General features: G+C 40.7%; 1 protein-coding gene across 2 annotated transcripts in view; it reads right to left on the bottom strand.

The window, feature by feature from the left end:
- The window catches only part of LOC110534548 (single-minded homolog 1-A), a 32,449-nt gene extending 10,636 nt beyond the window's left edge, over positions 1 to 21,813 (bottom strand). The window contains exons 1-9 of one of the 2 annotated variants that reach the window (XM_036943419.2): positions 21,573 to 21,813; positions 20,647 to 21,241; positions 15,090 to 15,193; positions 14,187 to 14,276; positions 13,919 to 14,027; positions 13,721 to 13,806; positions 13,181 to 13,380; positions 12,827 to 12,933; positions 2,301 to 2,448 (exon numbers count right to left, since the gene is read on the bottom strand). In XM_036943419.2, the coding sequence (XP_036799314.2) occupies positions 2,301 to 2,448; positions 12,827 to 12,933; positions 13,181 to 13,380; positions 13,721 to 13,806; positions 13,919 to 14,027; positions 14,187 to 14,276; positions 15,090 to 15,193; positions 20,647 to 20,821 (1,019 nt within the window). In that variant the 5' untranslated portion in view covers positions 20,822 to 21,241; positions 21,573 to 21,813. The remainder of the gene's footprint in view (positions 1 to 2,300; positions 2,449 to 12,826; positions 12,934 to 13,180; positions 13,381 to 13,720; positions 13,807 to 13,918; positions 14,028 to 14,186; positions 14,277 to 15,089; positions 15,194 to 20,646; positions 21,242 to 21,572) is intronic. The other variant, XM_036943435.2, reaches the window with a different exon arrangement.
- Between the last annotated feature and the right edge of the window lie 289 nt (positions 21,814 to 22,102).

Here is a 22,102-nt window from a genome sequence, read left to right as displayed (position 1 = left end):
ATGATTCTAATTGAAAACAGTGACAGAACGCTGCAGCCTTCCTGTCAGCTACTGTAAACTCTCACCCTATTAGACAGAGAAATCTAACAGAACATTTCATCCTAACATCTACAGAACAACAAAAAACACAGTCGACAGGCTTTGATGAGATGAAAATACACAACTTCGTTCCATTATAAATGAACTCAACAAATAAAAAGATCCTATTTACAATCCTGTCAAAACTCCTCATCTACTACACTTAAGTAATTTAAGCAAATTAACAAAAAAAACGTGTCATGTTTCTTATTAACCTAAAAATAAATATATTTCTTATTAACCTCTCGTTAATTGATTTGCAGTGAAGGCTTGTGTAAACCTCGGGTGCCAATACTCATTATCTTATCAGAGAGGGAAACGACAGCTAAGCTGAGCTACAAAGAAGTCTGTGTGTGTGTGTGGTGCTGTGTAAAAATTTGAACAGGCTCAAGCCTGGCCTGACCCTCCCAGAGCCAGGTGTCACATCAGACCAAACCAATCAAGGACAGATGTGACTGCTGATCTCTCTCTGCGGTGCCATGACTCCCGCTAGGAGATATAACCATCCACTGAAAAAATAACAGACACCCTAGACCTAAAGCACCATTCTTTCCACTGACAGTACTACAGACTTATTGGTGATGTACAGAAAAAGCTAAAGGGTAGGCTATACACACTAGAGGTCGACCGATTAATCGGAATGGCCGATTAATTAGGGCCGATTTCAAGATTTCATAACAATCGGTAATCGGCATTTTTGGACACCGATCATGGTCGATTACATTGCACTCCACGAGGAGACTCTGTGGCAGGCTGACTACCTGTTATGCGAGTGCAGCAAGGAGCCAAGGTAAGGTGCTAGCTAGCATTAAACGTATCTTATAAAAAACAATCAATCTTAACATAATCACTAGTTAACTACACATGGTTGATGAAATTACTAGTTCATCTAGCTTGTCCTGCGTTTCATATAATCGATGCGGTGCCTGTTAATTTATTATTGAATCACAGCCTACTTTGCCAAACGGGGGATGATTTAACAAAAGCGCATTTGCGAAAAAAGCATAATCGTTGCACGAATGTACCTAACCATAAACATCAATGCCTTTCTTAAAATCAATACACAGAAGTATATTTTAGTTAAAAATTTAGTTAAAATAAATTCATGTTAGCAGGCAATGTTAAACTAGGTAAATTGTGTCACTTCTCTTGCGTTCATTGCACGCAGAGTCAGGGTATATGCAACAGTTTGGGCCGCCTGGCTCGTTGCGAACTAATTTGCCAGAATTTTACGTAATTATGACAGAACAGTGAAGGTTGTGCAATGTAACAGGAATATTTAGACTTATGGATGCCACCCGTTAGATCAAATACGGAACGGTTCCGTATTTCACTGAAAGAATAAACGTTTTGTTTTCGAAATGATAGTTTCCAGATTTGACCATATTAATGACCTAAGGCTCGTATTTCTGTGTGCTATTATATTATAATTAAGTATATGATTTGATAGAGCAGTCTGACTGAGCGGTGGTAGGCAGCAGCAGGCTCGTAAGCATTCATTCAAACAGCACTTTCCTGCGTAGGCCAGCAGCTCTTTGCAATGCTTCAAGCATTGCGCTGTTTATGACTTCATGCCTATCAACTCCCGAGATTAGGCTGGCAATACTAAAGTACCTATTAGAACATCCAATAGTCAAAGGTATATGAAATACAAATGGTATAGAGAGAAATAGTCCTATAATAACTACAACCCAAAACTTCTTACCTGGGAATATTGAAGACTCATGTTAAAAGGAAACACCAGCTTTCATATGTTCTCATGTTCTGAGCAAGGAACTGAAACGTCAGCTTTCTAACAATGCACATATTGCACTTTTACTTTCTTCTCCAACACTTTGTTTTTGCATTATTTAAACCAAATTGAACATGTTTCATTATTTATTTGAGACTAAATAGATTGTATTGATGTATTATATTAAGTTAAAATAAAAGTGTTCATTGTTCATTCAGAATTGTTGTAATTGTCATTACTACAAATACATATATAAAAATAGGGCGATTCATCGGTATCGGCTTTAATTTGGTCCTCCAATAATCGGTACTGGTATCGGCGTTGAAAAATCATAATCGGTTGACCTCTAATACACACGGTGGGTCTTGCACACATATTATGACCCACTGATGTGTTTGCCCTGTATGTCATCCACCAATGATCACATAAGAAATAACTGTTGTACAATGCTTTCATGTGTTATCCTCTGGGGTTCTGCTGAGGCACCTACGTGAGGACGTAGTTGACACTGACGATACAGTGGGGTCTGGAGGAACGGCTGTTGTGTACGATGGTGGCATAGCTCTGGACCCAAACCCAGCCACCCTGCTTAGCCAGGAACCTATAGTACTTAGTGGTCACTTGGCCTTTCACCAGCACTGGAGAGAGAGAGAGGGAAGGAGGGGGAGACAGAGAGAGAGTGAGAGAGAGAGAGAGAGAGAGAGAGAGAGAGAGAGAGAGAGAGAGAGAGAGAGAGAGAGAGAGAGAGAGAGAGAGAGAGAGAGAGAGAGAGAGAGAGAGAGAGAGAGAGAGAGAGAGAGAGAGAGAGAGAGAGAGAGAGAGAGAGAGAGAGAGAGAGAGAGAGAGAGAGAGAGAGAGAGGGAAGGAGGGGGAGACAAAGAGAGAGAGAGAGAGAGAGAGACAGACACAGAGAGAGAGAGAGAGAGAGAGAGAGAGAGAGAGAGAGACAGACACAGAGAGAGAGAGAGAGATAGAGAGAGAGACAAAGAGAGGGAGACACAGAGACAAATAGAGGGGGAGAGAGAGTTAGAGGGAAACTGAAATTCTTGTTTATATCATTGTTCCAAAAAATAATGAAGCATTAATTAGTGGTCATGGACAGTTGAAGTCGGAAGTTTACATACACCTTAGCCAAATACAGTGCCTTGCGAAAGTATTTGGCCCCCTTGAACTTTGCGACCTTTTGCCACATTTCAGGCTTCAAACATAAAGATATAAAACTGTATTTTTTTGTGAAGAATCAACAACAAGTGGGACACAATCATGAAGTGGAACGACATTTATTGGATATTTCAAACTTTTTTAACAAATCTAAAACTGAAATATTGGGCGTGCAAAATTATTCAGCCCCTTTACTTTCAGTGCAGCAAACTCTCTCCAGAAGTTCAGTGAGGATCTCTGAATGATCCAATGTTGACCTAAATGACTAATGGTGATAAATACAATCCACCTGTGTGTAATCAAGTCTCTGTATAAATGCACCTGCACTGTGATAGTCTCAGAGGTCCGTTAAAAGCGCGGAGAGCATCATGAAGAACAAGGAACACACCAGGCAGGTCCGAGATACTGTTGTGAAGAAGTTTAAAGCCGGATTTGGATACAAAAAGATTTCCCAAGCTTTAAACATCCCAAGGAGCCCTGTGCAAGCGATAATATTGAAATGGAAGGAGTATCAGACCACTGCAAATCTACCAAGACCTGGCCGTCCCTCTAAACTTTCAGCTCATACAAGGAGAAGACTGATCAGAGATGCAGCCAAGAGGCCCATGATCACTCTGGATGAACTGCAGAGATCTACAGCTGAGGTGGGAGACTCTGTCCATAGGACAACAATCAGTCCTATATTGCACAAATCTGGCCTTTATGGAAGTGGCAAGAAGAAAGCAATTTCTTAAAGATATCCATAAAAAGTGTTGTTTAAAGTTTGCCACAAGCCACCTGGGAGACACACCAAACATGTGGAAGAAGGTGCTCTGGTCAGATGAAACCAAAAATGAACTTTTTGGCAACAATGCAAGACGTTATGTTTGGCGTAAAAGCAACACAGCTCATCACCCTGAACACACCATCCCCACTGTCAAACATGGTGGTGGCAGCATCATGGTTTGGGCCTGCTTTTCTTCAGCAGGGACAGGGAAGATGGTTAAAATTGATGGGAAGATGGATGGAGCCAAATACAGGACCATTCTGGAAGAAAACCTGATGGAGTCTGCAAAAGACCTGAGACTGGGACGGAGATTTGTCTTCCAACAAGACAATGATCCAAAACATAAAGCAAAATATACAATGGAATGGTTCAATAATAAACATATCCAGGTGTTAGAATGGCCAAGTCAAAGTCCAGACCTGAATCCAATCGAGAATCTGTGGAAAGAACTGAAAACTGGTGTTCACAAATGCTCTCCATCCAACCTCACTGAGCTCGAGCTGTTTTGCAAGGAGGAATGGGAAAGAATTTCAGTCTCTCGATGTGCAAAACTGATAGAGACATACCCCAAGCGACTTACAGCTGTAATCGCAGCAAAAGGTGGCGCTACAAAGTATTAACTTAAGGGGGCTGAATAATTTTGCACGCCCAATTTTTCAGTTTTTGATTTGTTAAAAAAGTTTGAAATATCCAATAAATGTTGTTCCACTTCATGATTGTGTCCCACTTGTTGTTGATTCTTCACAAAAAAATACAGTTTTATATCTTTATGTTTGTAGCCTGAAATGTGGCAAAAGGTCGCAAAGTTCAAGGGGGCCGAATACTTTCGCAAGGCACTGTACATTTAAACTCAGTTTTTCACAATTCCTGACATTTAATCCTAGTAAAAAGTCCCTGTACTAACTAGGTCAATTAGGATCACCACTTTATTTTAAGAATGTGAAATGTCAGAATAATAGTAGAGAGAATTATTTATTTAAGCTTTTATTTCTTTCATCACATTCCCAGTGGGTCAGAAGTTTACATACACTCAATTAGTATTTGGTAGCATTGCCTTTAAATTGTTTAACTTGGGTCAAACGTTTCGGGTAGCCCTCCACAAGCTTCCCACAATAAGATGGGTGAATTTTGGCCCATTCCTCCTGACAGAGCTGGTGTAACTGAGTCAGGTTTGTAGACCTCCTTGCTCACCCACGCTTTTTCAGTTCTGCCCACAAATGTTCTATGGGATTGAGGTCAGGGCTTTGTGATGGCCACTCCAATATCTTGACTTTGTTGTCCTTAAGCCATTTTGCCACAACTTTGGAAGTATGCTTTGTCGATTTGCATTGTCGATTTGGAAGACCCATTTGTGAACAGGCTTTACAGTGGGGCAAAAAACAGTGGGGTATTTAGTCAGCCACCAATTGTGCAAGTTCTTCCACTTAAAAATATTTTCTACGGGGTTGAGATCTGGAGACTGGCTAGGCCACTCCAGGACCTTGAAATGCTTCTTACGAAGCCACTCCTTCGTTGCCCGGGCGGTGTGTTTGGGATCATTGTCATGCTGAAAGACCCAGCCACGTTTCATCTTCAATGCCCTTGCTGATGGAAGGAGGTTTTCACTCAAAATCTCACAATACATGGCCCCATTCATTCTTTCTTTTACACGGATCAGTAGTCCTGGTCCCTTTGCAGAAAAACAGCCCCAAAGCATGATGTTTCCACCAACATGCTTCACAGTAGGTATGGTGTTCTTTGGATGCAACTCAGCATTCTTTGTCCTCCAAACACGACGAGTTGAGTTTTTACCAAAAAATTATATTTTGGTTTCATCTGACCATATGACATTCTCCCAATCTTCTTCTGGATCATCCAAATGCTCTCTACAAACTTCAGATGGGCCTGGACATGTACTGGCTTAAGCAGGGGGACACGTCTGGCACTGCAGGATTTGAATCCCTGGCGGCGTAGTTAGTTACTGATGGTAGGCTTTGTTACTTTGGTCCCAGCTCTCTGCAGGTCATTCACTAGGTCCCCCCGTGTGGTTCTGGGATTTTTGCTCACCGTTCTTGTGATCATTTTGACCCCACGGAGTGAGATCTTGCGTGGAGCCCCAGATCGAGGGAGATTATCAGTGGTCTTGTATGTCTTCCATTTCCTAATAATTGCTCCCACAGTTGATGTCTTCAAACCAAGCTGCTTACCTATTGCAGATTCAGTCTTCCCAGCCTGGTGCAGGTCTACAATTTTGTTTCTGGTGAACTTTGACAGTTCTTTGGTCTTGGCCATAGTGGAGTTTGGAGTGTGACTGTTTGAGGTTGTGGAAAGGTGTCTTTTATACTGATAACAAGTTCAAACAGGTGCCATTAATACAGGTAACGAGTGGAGGACAGAGGAGCATCGTAAAGAAGAAGTTACCGGTCTGTGAGAGCCAGAAATCTTGCTTGTTTGTAGGTGACCAAATACTTATTTTCCACCATAATTTGCAAATAAATTCATAGAAAATGCTACAATGTGATTTTCTGGATTTGTTTTCTCATTTTGTCTGCCATAGTTGAAGTGTACCTATGATGAAAATTACAGGCCTCTCATCTTTTTAAGTGGGAGAACTTGCACAATTGGTGGCTGACAAAATACTTTTTTGCCCCACTGTAACTTTCTGACTGATGTCTTGAGATGTTGCTTCAATATATCCACATAGTTTTTATTCCTCATGAAGCCATCTATTTTGTGAAATGCACCAGTCCCTCCTGCAGCAAAGCATCCCGACATCATGATGCTACCACCCCCATGCTTCACGGTTGGGATGGTGTTCTTCAGCTTACAAGCCTCCCCCTTTTCCCTCCAAACATAACGATGGACATTATGGCCAAACAGTTATATTTTTGTTTCATCAGACCAGATTACATTTCTCCAAAAGTATGATCTTTGTCCCCATGTGCATTTGCAAACCATAGTCTGGCTTTTTTATGGCGGTTATGGAGCAGTGGCTTCTTCCTTGCTGAGCCACCTTTCAGATTATGTCGATATAGGACTCATTTTACTGTGGATATAGATACTTTGTACCTGTTTCCTCCAGCATCTTCACAAGGTCATTTGCTGTTATTCTGGGATTGATATGCACTTTTTGCACCAAAGTACGTTCATCTCTAGGAGACAGAACGCCTTCCTGAGCGGTATGACGGCTGTGTGGTCCCATGGTGTTTATACTTGCCTACTAATGTTTGTACAGATGAACGTGGTACCTTCAGGCGTTTGGAAACTGCTCCCAAGGATGAATCAGACTTGTGGAGGTCTACAATTTTTTCTGAGGTCTTGGCTGATTTCTTTTGATTTTCCCATGATGTCAAGCAAAGAGGCACTGAGTTTGAAGGTAGGCCTTAAAATACATCCACAGGTACACCTCCAATTGACTCAAATTATGTCAATTAACCTTTCAGAAGCTTCTAAAGCCATGGCATCATTTTCTGCAATTTTCCAAGCTGTTTAAAGGCAGAGTCACCTTAGTGTATGTAAACTTCTGACCCACTGGAATTGTGATGCAGTGAATTATAAGTGAAATAATCTGTCTGTAAACAATTGTTGGAAAAATTACTTGTGCCATGCACAAGAAATGTGTGGAGTGGTTGAAAAACAAGTTTTAATGACTCCAACCTAAGTGTATATAAACTTCCGACTTCAACTGTATAATATAATTGGATGATATGATTGTAGTGCAACATCAAATCAAAGTTTATTTGTCACGTGCGCTGAATACAACAGGTGTAGTAAACAGGTGTAGTAAAATGCTTACAGGCTCTAACCAATAGTGCGAAAAAAAAAGGTGTGTGTGTGTGTGTGTGTGTGTGTGTGTGTAGGTAAGTAAAGAAATAAAACAACAGTAAAAAGACATTTGAAAATAACAGTAGCAAGGCTATATACAGACACCGGTGAGTCGGTCTTATTGAGGTAGTATGTACATGTAGGTATGGTTAAGGTGACTATGCATATATGATGAACAGAGAGTAGCAGTAGCGTAAAAGAGGGGTTGGTGGGTGGCGGGTGGAGGGACATAATGCAGATAGCCCGGTTAGCCAATGTGCTGGAGCACTGGTTGGTTGGGCCAATTGAGGTAGTATGTACATGAATGTATAGTTAAAGTGACTATGCAAATATGATAAACAGAGAGTAGCAGCAGCGTAAAAAGAGGGGTTGGGGAGGCACACAATGCAAATAGTCCGGGTAACCATTTGATTACCTGTTCAGGAGTCTTATGGCTTGGGCGTAAAGACTGTTGAGAAGCCTTTTTGTCCTAGACTTGGCACTCCGGTACCGCTTGCCATGCAGTAGTAGAGAGAACAGTCTATGACTGGGGTGGCTGGGCTCTTTGACAATTTTTAAGGTCTTCCTCTGACACCGCCTGGTGTAGAGGTCCTGGAAGGCAGGCAGCTTAGCCCCAGTGATATACGTACGCACTACCCTCTGAATTGCCTTGCGGTCGGAGGCCGAGCAATTGCCATACCAGGCAGTGATGCAACCAGTCAGGATGCTCTCAATGTTGCAGCTGTAGAAACTTTTGAGGATCTCAGGACCCATGCCAAATCTTTTTAGTTTCCTGAGGGGGAATAGGCTTTGTCGTGCCCTCTTCACAACTGTCTTTGTGTGTTTGGATCATTCTAGTTTGTTGTTGATGTGGACACCAAGGATCTTGAAGCTCTACACCTGCTCCACTACAGCCCCGTCGATGAGAATGGGGACATGCTTGGTGCTCCTTTTCCTGTAGTCCACAATAATCTCCTTAGTCTTGGTTACGTTGAGGGATAGGTTGTTATTCTGGCACCACCCGGCCAGGTCTCTGACCTCCTCCCTATAGGCTGTCTCGTCGTTGTCGGTGATCAGGCCTACCACTGTTGTGTCGTCTGCAAACTTAATGATGGTGTTGGAGTCGTGCCTGGCCATGCCGTCGTGGGTGAACAGGGAGTACAGGAGGGGACTGAGCACGCACCCCTGGGGAGCTCCAGTGTTGAGGATCAGCGTGGCAGATGTGTTGCTACCTGCCCTCACCACCTGGGGGCGGCCCGTCAGGAAGTCCAGGATCCAGTTGCAGAGGGAGGTGTTTAGTCCCAGGTTCCTTAGCTTAGTGATGAGCTTTGAGGGCACTATGGTGTTGAACGCTGAGCTGTCATCAACGAATAGCCTTCTCACACAGGTGTTGCTTTTGTCTAGGTGGGAAAGGGCAGTGTGGAGGTCAATAGTGATTGCATCATCTGTGGATCTGCTTGGACGGTATGCAAATTGGAGTGGGTCTAGGGTTTCTGGGATAATGGTGTTGATGTGAGCCATTACCAGCCTTTCAAAGCACTTCATGGCTACAGACTGTAGTCATTTAGGCAGGTTGCCTTAGTGTTATTGGGAACAGGGACTATGGTGATCTGCTTGAAACATGTTGGAATTACAGACTCAATCAGGGACATGTTGAAAATGTCAGTGAAGACACCTGCCAGTTGGTCAGCACATTCCCGGAGCACACGTCCTGGTAATCCGTCTGGCCCCGCAGCATTGTGTATATTGACCTGTTTAAGGGTCTTACTCACGTCGGCTACGGATAGCGTGATCACACAGTCATCCAGAACAGCTGATGCTCTCATGCATGCCGTAGTGTTGATTGCCTCTAAGCGAGCATAGTAGTGATTTAGCTCGTCTGGTAGGCTCGTGTCACTGGGCAGCTCGCGGCTGTGCTTCCCTTTGTAGTCTGTAATAGTTTGCAAACCCTGCCACATCCGATGAGCGTCGGAGCCGGTGTAGTATGATTCAATCTTAGCCCTGTATTCCCACTTTGCCTGTTTGATGATTCGTCACAGGGCATAGCTGGATTTCTTGTAAGCTTCCAGGTTAGGAGTCCCGCACCTTGAAAGTGGCAGCTCTACCCTTTAGCTCAGTGTGAATGTTGTCTGTAATCCATGGCTTCTGGTTGGGGTATGTATGTACAGTCACTGTGGGTACGACGTCCTCTATGCACTTATTGATAAAGCCGGTGACCGATGTGGTGTATTCCTCAATGTCATCGGAAGAATCCCGGAACATGTTCCAGTCTGTGATAGCAAAACAGTCCTGTAGTTTAGCATCTGTTTCATCTGACCACTTTTTTATAGACCGAGTCACTGGTGCTTCTTGCTTTAATTTTTGCTTGTAAGCAGGAATCAGGAGGATAGAGTTGTGGTTGGATATACCAAATGGAGGGCGAGGGAGAGCTTTGTATGCGACTCTGTGTGTGGAGTACAGGTGATCTAGATTTTTTCCCTCCTCTGGTTATACATTTAACATGTTGATAGAGATTTGGTAGAACTGATTTAAGTTTCTCTGCATTATATTCTCCGGCCACTAGGAGCGCCGTCTCTGGGTGGGTGGTTTCCTTTTTGCTTATTTCCTTATACAGATGACTGAGTGCTGTCTTAGTGCCAGCATCGGTTTGTGGTGGTAAATAAACAGCCACGAATAGTATAGCTGAGAACTCTCTAAGCAAGTAGTGTGGCCTGCAATTTATCACAATATTCTCTACTTCAGGCGAGCAAAATCTAGAGACCTCCTTAAATTTCGTGCACCAGCTGTTGTTTACAAATATGCACAGACCGCCCCCCCTCGTCTTACCGGAGTGTGCTGTTCTATCCTGCCGGTGAAGCGTATATCCCGCTAGCTGAATATCCATGTCGTCATTCAGCCACGATTCCGTGAAACATAGGATATTACAGTTTTTGATGTCCCGTTGGTAGGATATTCGTGATCGTACCTCGCCTAATTTATTGTCCAACAATTGCACGTTGGCGAGTAATATTGATGGTAACGACAGCTTTCTTACTCGCCTTCTGCAGGTCCTTTCAAGGCATCCGGCTCTTCGTCATCTGTACCTGCGTCGCTTCCTCTTGCGAATAACTGGGATGTCGGCCCTGCCGGGTGTTTGGAGAATATCATGTGAGTCTTGCTTGTTGTTGAAAAAATCTTTGTCTAATCCGAGATAGTGATCGCTGTCCTGATATCTAGAAGCTCTTAGTCTAATCCGAGGTGAGTGATCTCTGTCCTGATATCCAGAAACTCTTTTCTGCCGTAAAATACGGTTGCAGAAACATTATGTAAAAAATAAGTTACAAATAATGCGGGAAAAAACATAATAGCACAATTGGTTGGGCGACCGTAAAACTGCTGTCACTTCTTTCGCCGCCATTTTTGTTAGAGGATGGATGTTGTTCTAAGTAGAACAGGTTATTGCAATCACAAAAAATATATTAGAACTGATAAGACATAATTAAAAAAGATTATATTTTATTTGTCAGATAATATTTTAGACTCGAGTCACGTGAAACTATAATATCAATCAGATAGTTCATAAAGCATTTAGAAATGGAAAAAAAGGCACTTTGTTTCATGTGATGTAAAGCAATTATTAAAGTACAATTACAGTGCATTCGGAAAGTATTCAGACCCCTTGAATTTTTTCCACATTTTGTTACGTTATATCCTTGTTTTAAAATGTATTAAATTAAATAAAAATCACAATACCCCATAATGACAAAGCGAAAACAGGTTTTTAGAAATACCTTATTTAAATAAGTAATCAGACCCTTTGCTATGAGACTCTAAATTGAGCTGAGGTGCATCATGTTTCCATTGATCATCCTTGAGATGTTTCTACAACTTGATTGGAGTCCACTTGTGGTAAATTCAACTGATTGCACATGATTTGGAAAGGCACACACCTGTCTATATAAGGTCCCACAGTTGACGGTACATGTCACAGCAAAAATCAAGCCATGAGGTCAAAATAACTGTCCACAGAGCTCTGAGACAGGATTGTGTTGAGGCACCAAAAAATGTCTGCAGCATTGAATGTCCCGAAGAACACAGTGGCCTCGATCATTCTTAAATTGAAGAAGTTTGGAACCACCAAACTGAGCAATCAGGGGAGAAGGGCCTTAGTCAGGGAGGTGACTAAGAACCCAATTGTCACTCTGACAGAGCTCCAGAGTTCGTCTGTGGAAATGGGAGATCCTTCCAGAAGGACAACCAGCTCTGCATTACTCCACCAATCAGGCATTTATGGTAGAGTGGCCAGACGGAAGCAACTCCTCAGTAAAAGGCACATGACAGCCTACTTTGGCAAAAGGCACCTAAAGACTTTCAGACCATGAGAAACAAGATTCTCTGGTCTGACGAAACCAAGATTGAACTCTTTGGCCTGAATGCCAAGCGTCATGTCTGGAGGAAACTTGGCACCATCCCTAAGGTGAAGCACGATGGTGGCAGCATCATGCTGTGGGGATGTTTTTCAGTGGCAGGGTCTAGGAGACTAGCCAGGATCGAGGGAAAGATGAACGGAGAAAAGTACAGCGAGATTCTTGATAAAAACCTGATCCAGAGCACTTAGGACCTCAGACTGGGGTGAAGGTTCACCTTCCAACAGGACAACGACCCTAAGCACACAGCCAAGACAACGCAGAAGTGGCTTCAGGACAAGTCTCTGAATGTCCTTGAGTGACCTGGCCCAGCCAGAACCAAGACTAAAATCTGATCGAACATCTCTGGAGAGACCTGAAAATAGCTGTGATAGCAACGCTCCCCATCCAACCTGACAGAGCTTGAGAGGATCTGCAGAGAAGAATGGGAGAAACTCCCAAATACAGGTGTGCCTGTAGCATCATACCCAAGAAGATTCAACACTGTAATCACTGCCAAAAGCACTTCAACAAAGTACTGAGTAAAGGGTCTAAATACTTACGTAAATATGATATCAGTTTTTATTTTTAATACATTTGCAAAAGTGTCTAAAAAACATTTTTTGCTTTGTCATTATGGGGTATTGCGTGTATTTACATGAGGGGGAAAAAACGATTTAATCTATTTTAGAATGAGGCTGTAACGTAACAAAATGTGGAAAAATTCAAGGGGTCTGAATAGTTTCTGAATGCACTGTAAATACATTAGATATCTGTATAACATTCAGCACAGACAGTGGTGTTAGTTATGCCTTTTGTATTACTATTGCCACTACACTGTTAATATATCACAGATAGAAAATTATAGTTCTGAGGACTGGGAGATAGTAACTGTAGGAGAGCAAAACAAACCTAACTCACACAAGTGGTGTGCACATCTCAGGTGGAAGGAGTCACAGCTATGGACATGGTGATAGAGCGTCTTCTCTATAAGATCCTGGGGCTCATAGCCTGTCAGCTCAGCTACCCTGGGACATACACAATATTAAATACACACGCTCAGAATTACTGATACATATGCATAGAGAACGTACCCAATTTCTGCATCTTCCTCATTATTTCAGATGTGTATGACTACTCATGCATCTATGTAGTGTTTATGAAGACGTTATGAATGCTCAACAAAGCCGTTAGAAGTTGTTTAAAGTGGAACCTTAGGTATTTGGGACCACTAAGCATCTCCAGTGTGTGAGTTGGGTTAAATGTTGTATTTACCTGGAGTCGAGGAAGATGAGCTTCATATCCAGGCTGGCTCTGAACATGAACATGTTGCTGTGTAGTTTGATTTCAGTGACAGCGCTAGGGGGTAGAGAGTGGCCCACCGCCACCAAGCCCACATTCTGATAGCAGCCATCAAATGGAGACATGTCCAGGCTGTACTGACGGATCTTTAGGTACCCGCTGCAGTGGATCACCTGACAGAATTGTACACACAAATATGCATGAAGGCCTACAATATATATAAGAATACACATATGGAAATATGTATTCAATCAGTTTAGAGGTATTGCAAGAGATTTCTGTTATTACGGACTGCATGGGAACGGAGAGTTTCTAGCAGGGCTAAAACTACAGTTTGAAAGATTTTTCAAAAACCAAGTGCAGTTTGCCAGAGAAGTTTAAAATATAGGCTTCAATTATAAAGACCCTGTGCCAACTATCAACAATTCAGTCACACCATCAACATAAACTGGAATGGCTGAATATAATCGAACAACTTTGACACTGAGAAAGATGGCAGCAACATAGGCCTACCTTGTATCCACCACATGTCAGACCAGCATTTCTTTTCGCTAGGACGCATTTCATTCTCAAAAAGAATGAACGTTCCATTTCATATTCTTCAAAGACAGAGAGAAAACGCAATTAAAGACGACCATATAATGTTAATACCATGACACGTGATTCAGTGCTCAGTCAGTCAATCAACATAGCATACACAGGCTACCATACCTTGGACAAAGTGCGAGTGGCAGGGTTGGTGAGCTGTCAGCACGGCTGTCATTTCGTCGTGGTCAGCGGGGTGGATGTACTCGTAAATACTATTTCCGGTCAGCTCTACCTGTTAAAATACACGTTTAGTCATTGTTTTCAAGAAACGTAAAACATAGCCTATAGTCCTATGTCTACTGTAGCACAAAGTACAAGGATCGATTTAAATCGAATGCAAAATAAAGCAATCAATTTAATCGAAATAAAGACGGATTGTGCAGCAGCCTACCTGTGATAAGCCCAAATGGACCGATGCTGTTTCAGATATGTACATTACTTTCCCGTCAGGAGCAACCACAAAAATGAACCCGTCCAACGTCTGAAAAATAAATGTAATGTATATATTAATTAGGTCAAATGTGGACAAAATGTGCGTGGATCTTTGCCTAGCTAGGCCTACATATTAATGCTACTATACAGGTTATTCGATTATTTAATTTCTCAAATTAATAATCAATCAATCTGTTGTCAATACAAAATAAGAAAAATACCAGAGACACGTCTATGACATCATCGTAGCATTGTGTTTTTTTTATCGGTTGACTATCAAAAAGGTTGTTACCAATTAGCATAATAATAATAATAATAACATTTTGTTCAATGTATCCAAATTCATTATCTTGAAATTATTAATAACTTTGAAATTATCAATAGAAACACACTAATAATGTCTGCATACTTATTAATATCATTATTATAGTCTAGAACTTCGACTATACTATAACTACTAGGCCATGGTACTTTTGCTGTGTTGCATTTAGTGTTGTTAAGATCATGTAGGAACGAACCCTTGTTAACTAGAGACTCCTGGAGGAGAGAAGAGAGGCGCAGCGCGTGACTATGAATGCGTTGAAGATATTTCCAGATTTATATCCACAAGAATGAGAGCAGCAGGAGGGAGATGTGAGAAAGAAAATCACTCTCCCTTTAAAATATGGATAACGGGCGACAACTGCTGCTGTCGCGTGGGATAATGATGATAATAATAATAATAATAATAATACAATAAAAAAATAAGCCATCTGTACAGAATTTACAATAATAAAAACACTTTACCATTCGACATTTTTTTTTACATTTCTATTATATTCCAAAGATAAAAATGGCGTTCATAATTCAAATAAGTCTGCACCTGTAGGATATGTGATCCCACCTGTAACAGATGTGATCCCAGCTCTCGCCCAACATTATCCAGAGATCTGGTCCGACTCACGTGGCCCCAGGACTCTCCCAGCCCTGCAACACACATGGGAAAATAAGTGAATATCAGTTTGTATTTTAGAATGAATGCACATAAGTTAAATAAAATCGACAAAATAATAAAAGCGACATAATAATACTCATCATCATAACAGAGAGGATGCCTTTGAGATGCATTATTCATTTTCGACGTAATTGTGTAAATGTAATAATATGGCTATCAGCGTTAAAATCAATTATTTTAGTGTGAATAATAATATTCATATTCACACTTGAAATAAATATAATGTTTGGGTATATATTTAAAAACCTAATATTATTCGTTCAGTTGAGCACACCTGATTTCACAGCGATGACTGGACTGTAAACAGGTTGGCAAGACATTGGACGTGCAAATCTCCTCCACCGCACACCCGAAAGAACCAACTAAATTCGATAAAGCAAATAAGAGTTCCTGTCCCCGGTAAAGGTTTAAACCTTCCTTCGGGTGTGCGGTGGAGGAGATTGCAATGCAAAATCCATACGAAAACAAACACGTGCCCGTGCAAAGATCACAACAACAACAAAAACGTTTCGCATTTTAATATTAACCAAAAATGCACTTCACGTTTACACAACTGAAACAAACAAATTACTCCTTAACCACAACTCAAATATGCAGCTTCTTCACTACAGGAGCTGGACCGACCATTCAGTGTCATATGGAAAATCATATATTATTCGATAGACAATGATTTAATCTAAATCTCTTAACCGTTAGCATTTTATATCTTTCTGATGAATGACTATCACCGATAGACCTATAGGCCTACTGGCAATAACGTAACATGTGGAAGCTTGTTGGGGGGAAAACTATAATCATACTGGGCCCGTTTTTAGTGTGTCAATACGTCACGTTTTAAGCTAATTACAAGTAAGCAGGGCCATAGGTACCACTAGGTACCAAAACCACAAAGTCAAAATTGTCTATATTGTAAAAATGTATGAAAAAAATACATTAGTTTTATTGGTCTTAATTTAAGGTTGGGATTAGGCATAAGGTTAGCAGTGTGGTTAAGATAAGGGTTAGATTTAAAATCACATTTAAAACATGTATAATTGTACAAATAGGCTGTGGTAACTAGTGATGACCCCATAGGTGGGACTGTCTGTTCCTCTCCGCGCCATGGTAATCTGTGTGGGAGCTCGAGCTGGGGCCTTTAGGTTCTCGCACTTGACCTACCGCAGGGAATTAGGCTCTCTTCGACATCAACGCGCGCTTAAGATAATCACCAAATTGGGCATTACATTCAGAAATAGGATCTAAAGATACTCCTGCGACATGAAGTGCTCCAAACCGAACAAAAGTAGGCCTACATTTCAAACAAAAGAGGCGTTAGCGACGACTCAAAGATTAGTCTGGAGAGCCCTGTCCTGAAAGAGTGTTCAATTGCTCGCATGCATGGCTAGAAAATTGTATTCGTCTCCTATAAAATTGCAGTTGAAAAAGCTCCCAGTTTCTCTGAGCTCAATTTGTTATTTTGCTCACGTGCGCGTCTACAACAGATTTAGATCATTATTTACACGGGCCTCTTAGAAGAAGCATACTATGTTTTGTAGGTCTACACACACATATATCGTGTTCCGTTAATTGTGCAGGTTTCAACAAGGTATAGGAATACAAAAAGCTTAAAAATCCTTCCAAGAAATGGGCTAGGCCTAATAATGTCTATATTGGAATTATGATTTTAATATAGCCTTTTTTTGCGTCAGTAACGCCTGATAAACCAGACACATGGTTTGCTGTTGATTATTTAATGCCAAAACATTTTCTTGAACCAAATAAAATGTGAGGTGGCCCAAATACGCATTGTACGTCTGTTTGTGTTTTCGATTGATCTAACAGCGGCGGAAGACTTCAGAAAAACAAACGCATCAACACGTCTCTCCCGCTCTCTCTCTGATGTGACTTGTAATTCAACTCGGTGGGACCACATGGGGTGGAGCAAAGGTTATTGACCGCTCGCTGTCAATAAAGGCCATAAAACCCTCTCACCTCTATACATTTTCATATAATCTTTTACTGGCGAATACTCGGAACACTTTCTTTGCAATACACGCTGTCACTTTCCGGGCCTAATTCGACGTTGTGTTATGTGTTTCAAGGCGATTTGTTTTGCACTCCTTGCAGCAGTGTGTGTTTGGACAGCCCTTTAAAACAGCAGAGGCAATTTAATGAGGAACGCACATGGCTCGCAATACGGATCGTAAAACGCATCAGTGACAGGACCCTCCTAAACTGAGTATACAGAATATTCCCCGATACAGCCACTACCCCCCCCCCCCCCCTCCCTTTGAGACTGTATCTTCAATTATTCATCAGTTTATTTTACCATATGCTTGTGTTGGGAAACGACCGCATGCTTTGTTTCCTTATCAAGTGTGGAAACCGTGCGCGGTAGCCTATTAAAACGGCGATTAAAAAAAAACTAATTAAGCATAGGTCTGTCAGAATTTCCTCATCATTATATTCACCCAGACAAACTGTGACTGAAATGAGCTTCTGGTAACACTAGATAGACTATTTCTGGTTTACATTTTTTTCTACTCTCCTCTTTTATCACTATTAAAGAGTAGGCGGGCCTATCTATAACGAGCTTAAATTGATAACCTATGATAGCCTTTAGCCTACACTGTTACGGAAAACTGACATTTTAGGTATTATCAACAGTAAAAATTAAAAAACGTATCTTTGGAGCGCCAAAACCTTTTAACCACCAGTGGGTGCATGGCAGGCTTATTGTTGTTTCTGGCTCATTAACATATGTTGAGGAAGCTATGAGAGGCTATATGTGTTGCACCCCTGAATTCTGTACCAATTTAACTTCAATGGTGATCATGGCTCATCGATTGAAAATGCATTGGGGGCAGATTGGAGTGGCCAGATTTTGGGAATTTTCACTAGATGTAATCGAAAGTAGGGTCCTTTGGAGAAATAATTGTTGACATATATTTGACATTTGTATCTTAAAGCATGATTGAGAAATAATTAATTGAAGTTGGAATATTTCTGACATTTGTCTTAGCCAGGCCTCCTTTTAGACTCCATAATGTTTCATCTGTAGGTGCTACAAAGCAAAGATTGGTGTCATATGAAGCTTTACTGTTAGCTCTGTGATATCAGCTATTTATTTTTTATAAAAATGTATAACAAATGTATTAATATTGAAAAATAAACATGAACATTGAAAATGTAGGTTACCAATTTGGATTTGGCTAATTTCTCTATATATGGCTGAACATAATATACTCTACAGGCTATCAAAGTTCCAGAGTGGGATCTCTGCTACTTTTAGAGTAATTTGTAAGTATTATCAATGAGGGAATGTGAAAATGGATTCAAAATGGTCGCCCTCTGCTGGTGATTTGCAGGATGTGCAATGATGCAAGTAAAAGGAGGGCTGCGATTGGCTACAATGCCTACTTTGTCAATTTCACTGTATAAAATGGTCCATAAATGTAAAACTAACACTATGGAATTTTGATATGCCTGTAGAGTAGGTAGATCTATATAGGCCTATATTGAAAAAAATTATAATAATCTAAAATGTTAAATTGTTATAAATTAATGTAATAAAATTGTCATTGAAATCAAAATACTACTATTATCACAGAGCAAGTGGCAAAGCTTCATATGAAACCAATTTCTGCTTTGTAGCACCTACAGATGAAACATTATAGAGCCTTAAAGAAGGCCTGGGAAGGTCGAAAATGTCACAAATATTCGACATTCAAGTCTTTATTTCTCAATTATGCTATAATATACAAATGTCAAATATATGTCAACAATTCTTCCTCCAAAGGACCCTTCTACGGATTCAATTTCGTGAAAATTCCCCAAATCAGGGTATATTTTTGTTTTTAGTTCGTGAGGAATCCCCCAATTTGAAGTAGATGTATAGTGTAAACCAGATATGCGGTCCTTCCGCAACTCAGTAAAACACTGATGAAGATAAAAAATAACTGTAGACGAGATATGACACTTGTCACAATGTCAAAACAACCAATCGCCTGTGCTTATGGAATTTGTCAAATAGAATTTAGATGAAATATGTTCCACTTCTTATACTGACTGCATTAACATTATTGATATGATAATATCTACGGGTACGCCCAAGACGCCTGTGCATGCGATGAATCGTTGATCACCTGCAACGTCATACATAGGTTAGGCCTATAGGCCTAAAAACAACATTCGACACAGGGGGGATCGATTTTAAGCAAAATCCACAATCCATATACTCTCGTGCATTTTGTTTGTTGTGTGTGTGTCTTAACAGCCTGAGCTTGAGAAGTCATTCTTGAGAAGTCGCTTATTTTCTTTCCCTCAGTGTTACAAGGCCCCCATATGTTCGTAAGGATCAGACCGCTAGTCGCTCGGGTGACGCTAATTGGCGCGGCTCTGTAGCGGTCACGCAGAACAGGGGCCCGTTGAGACCGCGGGGAGAAGGTGGCAAATGACGGCTAATCGTCTTCCAGGGGCATCATGGTCGCCTGACTCTGAAAGGGGACTACACGTGTATAAATATAAAAATACACGCACAGTGTATTCTTCACAGACAAAGAGGTGTGTACAACGGTCAGTTATCCATGTATGCGCGCACACTACTTATTTCACAGGACATTGTGTGCATAAAGTTGCCATCTTTAGGCTACTTAGGCATGAATCAAGTTTGTTTTGGAAAAACATGGTAGATTTTGATAGAATAAATTCAAATGAATTGTATTTTTAGTCCTAGTTAATAATATTGCCACAATTTCGAAAGGCCTACAAAAGTTATCTTAAATCCGTATGTCATTTTGACTCTCTCTCGGACTGCTTATATTTGACAATATATAACCAACTAAAATATAGAACTATTCCATATATCAGTATGGGAAATAACATAGGTAAATAAAAGTATTCCCTTCACATGTAACAGTGGAGAGATTATTGAATGGAATTTAATTGGGCCTAACGAGGTATGTTATGCAACATATAGCTTGATTTAGATTCATGTAGGCCTACACCTCTCCCATACGTAAACACAGTAATTACTGTAGTCTTATTGATTCCCAAATGATTCGTGTAAATGAGGAGAAGTGGCAGCACAGGCGTTTTGCAGAATGAGAGCAGAATAAAAACGTTAATAACATGACATGATTCATCATTATAAGACATAATTATAATATAACACATTACACATGTATATCAGTGAATAGATGAGGCAACAAAGTAATTTGATAATATGTGGCAACATTTGGAATTATGATTGAATTATTAGCCTTGCATAAGAACATGAATATCTAGCATCAAAATAAAAACAAAAAGCGTAACTGTAACACAAAAATAATTTTAAATATACCAATAACACTTAAGATAACATCAATATAAACGTTGGTTGTTATAATAGCCCAATAATAATCATCATAATGTAACAACGTTTAATGTAATAATATGAGAACCTTACCTTCAGGAAAAACAATTCTCATTTTCAAGTAACTTGTTGTGAGTCGAATAATTGAAGCTTTATCAAGTTGAGACGTGATAGCAGAAGGTAAAGGCAATAGTTTGGCCAGCTCATAGAATTCACTATTTTCCTTTTCCCGTCGAGTCCGGGCAGCATTTTTCGATTTTTCTTTCATTTTCAAATAATTCTATTTTCTTCGACCTTGGCGTGAATTCACCAAACAATAAAAGTCAGTCAACATACAGATAGATCTCAATTCTATATCATTTTACTGCTTTGACTCCCATGCATTCTGTTTTACGCGCCGGCTCTTCACGAACTGTATTTCTCTGGCGCGGATAACTTGTGTGGTGCGTCAAGATAACACTGTAGCGGCTCGGTTCTCCTTCCTGACTAAATCCAGAAATAAAATATGAACATTCCCATGTTACTTCCAGGATAGATTAAGATGGCGAAGAAGGATCTGAGTATCCTGTATATTATGAGGAGTAATCGGCCATAGCTCCAGATTCATTGTACATGACATCCACTTGGGCCCAACATCTCTGTGAGGAGTTCAGGTCCTTCACACCGTTGCCGAAGATATCATGTCCTTCTGAAGAAAAATAATAATAATATGCGAGAATACATTAACACTTTGAACCTAATATTGTTCAAATAGGCATAGGCCAACTGATGTAAAATGGTGATTTGCATACGTTCAATTGCACCAGATAGGCCTTGTAAAATGTGAACATCACACTTGTGGTGACCATTGATTGCAATGCGCATTACGCACCAATTAGGTTGGTTTACTAAACTTTAGTAATTAGCCTAGAGACAGAGTGCCAATACGCACACTCATTTTATTAGTCTATAATGACTGTATCTTCGTTTCAAGGCAGTGTCAGATACAGTAATCGAAACATGCTAGATTATCAACCTACCTCGGAGCACGGATTACAACCAAACCCAACTTTTTTTCCAGAAATCTGCAGCAATATTACCTCTTCTCACTTCTGTTCTTATGTCCTAGTTTCCCCGAAAATCCTCAGTAGAACTTCAACTACGACAGCAGAGGCACACTAGACTTCCCTCATCTCTGCTTTATGGATGCGAGTGTATCAAAAATAATTTACAAACCCTCCTCTGTTTTTAACTCTATCTCCCTATTTCTCCCGTATAATCTGAGAACAGCCCACCCCCGCGTTTCTACCAGCCAGCCTGTCCCTCATTGGGCAGTAAGTAGTCTGTTCCATTTCCCTATTGGGCATTATTATTATAAACGTGTCAGTGCTCGATGTGAATCCGGGATTTGCTCGTATAGATCATCACCTCTAGCCTTGTTGAAATCATCCTGGGACACTATAGAGAGCCATACGGCTCATGTTATTCGTTTATTAGGTAGGCTTATACGTTGATATATACACTTTTTTTTTTATAGCGATACATTGTTTTAGATACTTGTTTTAATGCT

Source organism: Oncorhynchus mykiss, chromosome 2 (assembly GCF_057628025.1).
Source record: "Oncorhynchus mykiss isolate SJ-2025 chromosome 2, ASM5762802v1, whole genome shotgun sequence".
NCBI lineage: Eukaryota > Metazoa > Chordata > Actinopteri > Salmoniformes > Salmonidae > Oncorhynchus > Oncorhynchus mykiss.
This window is presented reverse-complemented; position numbering and strand designations above follow the sequence as displayed.